The 7,140-nt window shown below is 41.8% G+C and overlaps 1 protein-coding gene across 1 annotated transcript in view; it reads left to right on the forward strand.

The window, feature by feature from the left end:
- Nucleotides 1–1,884: 1,884 nt before the first annotated feature.
- Nucleotides 1,885–7,140, forward strand: part of LOC107147587 (myomegalin-like) — a 21,305-nt gene continuing 16,049 nt past the window's right edge. The window contains exons 1-2 of the mRNA XM_048810234.1: nt 1,885–2,059; nt 5,705–5,911. Of these exons, the coding sequence (XP_048666191.1) occupies nt 1,885–2,059; nt 5,705–5,911 (382 nt within the window). The remainder of the gene's footprint in view (nt 2,060–5,704; nt 5,912–7,140) is intronic.

Genomic DNA, 7,140 nt, shown 5'->3' on the forward strand with positions numbered 1-7,140 from the left:
TGTGGTGGGAACACAGGGCCCATGTCTGCCTGACTCCTCAGCCAACATATTTTTACTGCTGTGCAGCCTGATTTTTCAAAGATGAGTCTGGGTTGGGTGTTCACCCATTCCTATTTCTGTATGTTACAAATGTTTTTGAGACAATTTCAAACAGAAACAGAGACATTGCTTCTCTGGAACAAAGAATTCATAAGGCCTCTCACATGGGTTGTTGAGCTATTAATCAATCAGTGTACTTTGTCCCTGGGAAGAGCCAGTGCCTCATCCATTCCCTCCAAATAGAGCTGGACACAGTCACCTTTATACATGAATCTGAAATGAAGAAAAAGAGCATTCTAATTGTACAAATATTCATCCTGTTCACTGACCCTAATGTGAATATTGTGAACAGGACACAGCTGTAAGTACAGTAGTGGTGCTGACCTCTCTACTCAGACCTATTCTCTGTACACAGAAAGCCCTGCAGAAACAACATGAATATAACTAAGCTACAACTTGATATTTTGTTGAGGACTTTCCAATCTTGCCCACTAATGGCATGTAGCAATACTTTTAGAGTTTGATAAATGGCTCCAATAGTTGCAGAGGATCTTCTACTGTGAGCCTTGAAAAATGTCAGCAGGGTTCCTCCCTGCTAAAAGCAGGCAACAGAAAAGATGACAAAATTCTAACTCAATTTAAAATATTTATTCCAGATGACCTGGAGGGTAGGCCTGGCTCTGTAGTCATTCACAGAAGTGGTAGAGAGAGCGAGTCTACATTGAGCTACAGCCACCTTGAGACTAAATTAACCCAAAGCCCTTCAGTCTGAGTTCAAGGTAGTTTAAATGTAATATCCTGGTGGGAAGGTGAGACTTTCCCAAGGGACTTCACAGATTTGGCCACTTTTCATAATAGACACTATATGTAGGAGGGGCTGGAGGTTTAGACACAGTGGAAATAAATATTGTACACAATGATTGAGGGATCCAGCCTCAAGAAACTGAAAGAATTAGATTGAAGGGGAGGAGATTTGTTTTTAATATAATGAGACTAAATAGGATTTCATGAAAAGGAATGGGCCAGGATGCCAGGGGTTGGACATATAAAAGGAGTTCTCCTTCCCACCAAAATTATGTAATGATAGAGTGGCTGGTAGTAAGCATGGCATACAAGACCTTTGTGAAGAAACTGTCCACGTTGCCAAGAGTCCATGAAGAGATTCTTGTGTCGGTGGCCATTTTCAATCCTTCCAGGTCTAATCTCCTTTTTTTCTCTGTTTCACCATTGCTTTCACAAACAGGTATATTGGTTTAAGATACTTTCTCCTTCAGGTCCAGAGGATCTCTCATGCATGTTACTGAGTGCCTTCAGTGACAGATGATTAATGATGGATGAACTGAGACTTGGGGACACACAGTACATGACAGGCAGGGAGCAGCATCTGTAGACAAAGACCTGAATGCTGGAAGACAGTGAGGCAGAGTGAGAGTCAGGGAGGAGGCAGCCTGGCAAGGAAGGATGGCATATGGCAGTGTTGGGATGTGATGTTGGATAACCTTGTGGGGCCAGGAATGAGGACTTCAAATGCAAGATGGGGAGTTGGAATTATTCAGGGGGATGTAGGAATACAGTTTCCACAAGCAGAGTGGGAACATGGTAAGAGCAGGACATTGAGTGAGAAGGCTAGTGAGGCTGGGCTCAGTGGTCCCAGCAGCAGATTCTCTCATGGCCAGGAGCGTGAGGCCAGCATGGGTAACACTGTGCAGCTGTATCTTAACAAAAGTGAACCTGATGGGAGAGTTGATCTTTGGGGAACTTCACAACAAGAGAAGGTAGTGAGGAGGAGAGTGGAAGAATCTAGATACCAGTGATGAGAGTATGATGAGGTGTGCTTTCAGGGTGATGGAGCCAAACAGTCAGATTGAAGAAATTTTGAGAAAACTGAAGCAGATCGTGGTGAGAATGAGGGATTTTCAAGGAGAGTGTGTGGAGAACACAGTAGTGGGCAGCAGGCCCTGTTGTACCCAGTTCTTCCTGAGCCTGACCTGGATTGACATGAGGCTGCTGGAAACCTCCAGTCAGTTCAACTTCTGAGGACATCTATTCATTTCCCTAGGGACACAGAACTCAATTATATCAGGAGGAATGTCCAATTTGCCTCTGTAGCATGTGGAAAATATAAGGATTATGGACCCGATATCTCTTCACAGTTTCATACAATTGATTTACAATAAGGAGCCAGCTCCTCTGCTGCATTGCTTATAGCTGCTAACAGCCTCCAGGTGGCAACAGACTGTATATGTGTATGGATTGTAGGTGGTACATAGGCCACAAGGAATCATAGGCTTCCGAAATGCAGAGAGGGTCCCATAAGTAGGAATGTTATACAACCACTCGACACCCCTTTCCATGGTATCCTAGATTCTTTCCATGATCTTTCCTCCCTGGGGAGAGAGATCAATAAATCTTTTTATTTCAATCACGTCATTGAGTCTCAATAGAATGTCCTCTCTACAAACAGTGATGGAGTTTAATAATACTGAGAAAATAGCCTTGAACTCATTTTTTTCTTCAAAGCCATCTTAAGTGGATGATTTTTCTTCAGGGACACTCTTTTCTGGACACCTGCCTTTGTTGTTGTTGTTCTTGTTTAGTAACATATGACAGTAGAATGTATTATGCAAATTACACATTAGTAGAGTATAACTTATCCTGTCGATGAAACTGCTCTTTTTGTTTATGATGTGAATTTACCCTGGTTATGTATTCAAATACAAGGCTAGTTAAGGCTAGTTAGGTCCAGTTAATTCTATTGTCTTTCCTGTTTCTCTCTCCCCTCCCATCCCTTTATTTTCCTTTGTCCAGTACAGTAGATTTCTATTATTCCCTTCCCCAACCTCCCTTGTTTCCGGTTAGCATCTACAAGTCAGAACATATAGCCTTTGGTGTTTGGGATTTGCTTATTTCACTTAGCATGATATCTCCAGTTCCATCAATTTACTGGCAAATACCATTGTTTAATTTTTCTCAATGGCTGAGTAATATTCCATTCTCTATATACATTACATTTTCTTTATCCATTCATCTGTTGATGATGTCAAATGGTGGTTTCATTCCAAGTTTTCTAAGGAATCTTCATACTGCTTTCCATAGTGGCTGCTCTAATTTTCAGTCCTACCCAAAATGTATGAGAGTACCTTTCTCACCCCATTCCCCACCAACATTTATTGTTACTTGAATTCTTTATAATTGCCATTCTAATTCAAGTGAGATGGAATCTCTGTGTAGTTTTATATTTGCATTTCTCTAATTGCTAGAGATGATAAAGAGTTGTTCATGTATCTTTTGGCCATTAGTATTTTTTTGGCTGTGAGGTGCATGTTCAGTCCTCTGCCCATTTATTTATTGGGTTATTTAATTTTTTTTTTTTTTCTTTTGGGTTTTTAGTTTTTTGAGTTCTTAATATATCCTGAGGATTGAATGCTCTTGTCTGAGGTGCAGGTGGTAAAAATCTTTTCCCATTCTTAGGCTCTCTTTTCACATTATTAATTGTTTCCTTTACTGTGAAGAAGCTTTGCAGTTTGCCATCCCATTTATTGATTCTGGCCTTCTTAGCATCTAGGCACAGAAACCAAAGGTGACATATCCATCACACTCATGATCTCTGTCACTGTACCTGAGTCACAAGCTGGTTTCCCCAACAGACAGGGACATGAGAAATGGGCATTCTGGGGGGAGGTACTAAAGAAAGAAAGAACTGGGATAGTTATTGAGCCCTCTTCTCCTTTTATGTGTCTCTGAGAAGGCCTGCCTCCAATGGCCTTTGAGTGGGCATGTGAGCCCCAGTGTGTCAGAGATGCAAGCCTCAGATGCACACCTGGATGTAAATGCCCAAATGAGTAGTTGTCAGGGGACAATGGTGGATCACCAGTTAATCTGTGGTGATGGTGGAGCCAGGCTGAGCCTTTCCTCTGCTATCAATAGCTGTGTAGCCAACACTGACCCTGGAAAACAGTGCATGCTCTTCCCAGGTAGGAAAGGAAAGGTAATTTGTAAGCTCTGATCCACGTGTTGGTTGTCAGAATATTGTGGGTGGCAGAGATGGTGGGCCTCTTCATGTTCTCTCGGTCAGACTTAAAGCTGCGATTCTCTGACATAGTGATGTGAGCTGGAGCCTGGGGCCTAGGGTTAGATACACTCTCAGGTCCTGGGCTGGCCTTGACCAAGTGGATATCTTAGGTGCTTTCATCTCTTTCATTGTTTATTAAAATAATTTCCATAGTACCAGTTCAATAAAAATAAAAAATTTTTAATGAAAGGTTTGACTCTGTAATCTCAAATCCTCAGATAACTTCTGGAGATTTGATAAATATAATTTCACAAAAGATATTTTCATTTGATATAGAGCAATTTTTCAGTAATAGTATCAATCCTGGGCCCACAAGTCTGTGTCCTGACATCCAGCTCACTTTTCTCCTTTCCTCATCTCTTTGAATTAATGTGACACCTTCACACAGAAAGTGCACAAATTGTCTCCTTGATGATTCCACACTGAGTTCATCCTCTCCATTCATCTGTCTCCATAGCCATGTTGTCAGTGTCCTCATAAGGACTCAATTCTGCTCAGATGTGAAGACTGAGTTTCAGTCCCTCCTGTCCCCTTAATCTGGGTTGTGTGCATCTTGATTCTCTGTCTCCCTCAATATCAGCTTCTGGAGCCTCTGGTTCTCATGTCAGGTGCCACACTCACCTGACAGATGTGGGCAACCTTGCCCTCATTATAAACCTCTGAGGGTCATGCAAGAGAAGACACACCTGTCCTTCATGTAGAGCACTCCCTGGCATGGGCTCAGTGTGTGTCATTGGTGTGTAGTTCTTGAAGCACATGTGATAACTTAAGGAGGCTCACCATCTTTTCTTCCTGCTGGACTCTACTGGATGCTCCCACAATCCCAGTCAAGACTCAGCCTACAGGCTCAGTTGGGTGATAGTGTTCTGGTGTCTCACAGGGAATTTTTGAGCATCTGCTTTTCAAACATCTCTCTTTTTTCTTCAGGTTTCTAAATTATTTCTGACTTGTAGTGGCCAGAATATTGATATTATACAATCCCACATGTAAATGTTCATAAATTTCTGTTCATCAGATGTATCCATTATATGTTAGGCATATACAGTAGTTCTATTAGTAATAATGCCTGTATATAAAATAAGTCAGTCGGAGTAAGATTTAAAATATTCCAGGGATGATTCTTCCCCGGTTCTCTACTTTCATATAGTTTTCCTTCTACTATGATTTTGCTTAACTTTGATAATCTCTATCTGACTAAAAGCTCTGCCTAGATCTCTAGTGGTATTATTGCCTTTTATATTGGGGAGCTATAGGTGTCTGTAACTTCCCTATTTCTTGAATATTTTCAAGAATTGGAAGCACACTTGCCTTCTGTCAAGTTTATCGTACTGGATATACCAGAATCATCAACAAAATGAAAGTATCAGTCTCAATGTCTTTATTTTTATGTGGTGCTGAGGATAGAACCCAGGGCCTCATGCATTTGAGGCAAGTGCTCTAACTCCAAGCTACAACCCCAGCCCTGAAAGTATCAGTCTCTATAAGCTACACACCAATACTTAGACTTTCTTGTGCAAGGCTGCTTTCTTGATTAGGTGACTCTTTTGGGTCAATAGGTGTGTCACAGGATAATAGTTCCTGTTTTATTTTCAGAACTGAATTTGGATACTTGCATTGAACTGCAGAACCTTCCCACGCTTGGGGGTGATGCCCTTGGAGGCTTGGCTGTCAAAACACCTGGATGTGAGCTGCATGTCCTCACTGATACCATGAATGTCCTGAAACAGAAGATTATGAAAAGAAAACAACTCTTCTGCAAGTGGAGAATGGCATGCAGATTCCTAGTACTTCAAGCTTCGGGTAGAGTGGTGACAGCTTTTGTGGCTCTGGGATGCACTTTCCCATTTTAGCTCTCTATGAGGATGTAGCTCCTTCTGCTGTGATTTCTCTTCACCATTGGTTCTTTCCAAAACAGATGGAGACTGTCTGGTCTTATGTCTCTATTTTATGGTCTCCCACCATGAGAGGCCCTTCCATCTCCACCTCCTGTTTGCATTCTGAAGTGTGCTCTGTTCCTACATCTGCTGTCCTGATATTCCCTGTAACTGCCACAGGAAAGCCCAGCTTAATTGGGGGTCCTAATCCCATGAAGAGCATATTTCAGACACATGCCACCTTCCCTGGAATCACACACTGTCTAGGCTTTTGATCTAACCACCTTCCTTGACTCCGCTGCCTCTTTATTCTGGGAACATGGCCTTCATAAGTCACTGGCACATGGCTCCTTCTTGGACCCTCCTTGGCAAACAGGACTAAGTCAACCCTGGATTCTTATCTTGTACACACAAAGGAAAATTGTGAAAACTGATGAGAAAGATTATGACAACTGAACTCTATCTGGGCTATAGGTGGCAGACCCAAACAGGTCTGGAGTCATTTTGTCTTCACCCCTTAGCCCACTCCATTTTCCAAGACTCCTTTTACTGCTCATTCCTGACCTACATTGCAATAACTTTCAAGATTTCCTGCAGATCTTATTCCTGTCTAGCCAAGGTGACTGAAGAACCCACATGGGCTCTGTGTTGAAATGGGTGAAATAGCACTATGTAATGACTCCTGGATGTTTTTGAATTGTTTACAGAAAACCATGAAAATGATGATGAAAAAGACCAAAATTCACTGAATTCCAGGTAACAACAAATAATCTGGGGATTGTAAGAAAGGGCAAAATAAGGGGTTAAGGATAACCTGAAAGAATAGACCATGAGGTCAAAAGTAGACACATTTGATGACCAAATGTAAAAAAGACTACTGTTGGCAGTGGTGATGTTGACTAAGCCCAGTGTGATGGAGCCCTTTAGCAAGGTTATCTTTTATCTTTCTGGTGCTGGTACAGTGAGTGTGACTGAGAAGAACTGCACAGTCAGTCTTGGGCATTTCTTCCTTTTAACAAAAATCACTTGTTTATTTTTAAGTTGAATAATCAGAATTAGAGGCATACTATCTTTCTATACTATGGCCTGATAATCACAGACATAGCAAGAAAAGCAGAAATACGCTCCCTTTCTACCCCTTTCACCCCCCCCCCC

The sequence above is a fragment of the Marmota marmota genome, unplaced genomic scaffold, assembly GCF_001458135.2.
Source record: "Marmota marmota marmota unplaced genomic scaffold, marMar, whole genome shotgun sequence".
Taxonomy (NCBI): domain Eukaryota; kingdom Metazoa; phylum Chordata; class Mammalia; order Rodentia; family Sciuridae; genus Marmota; species Marmota marmota.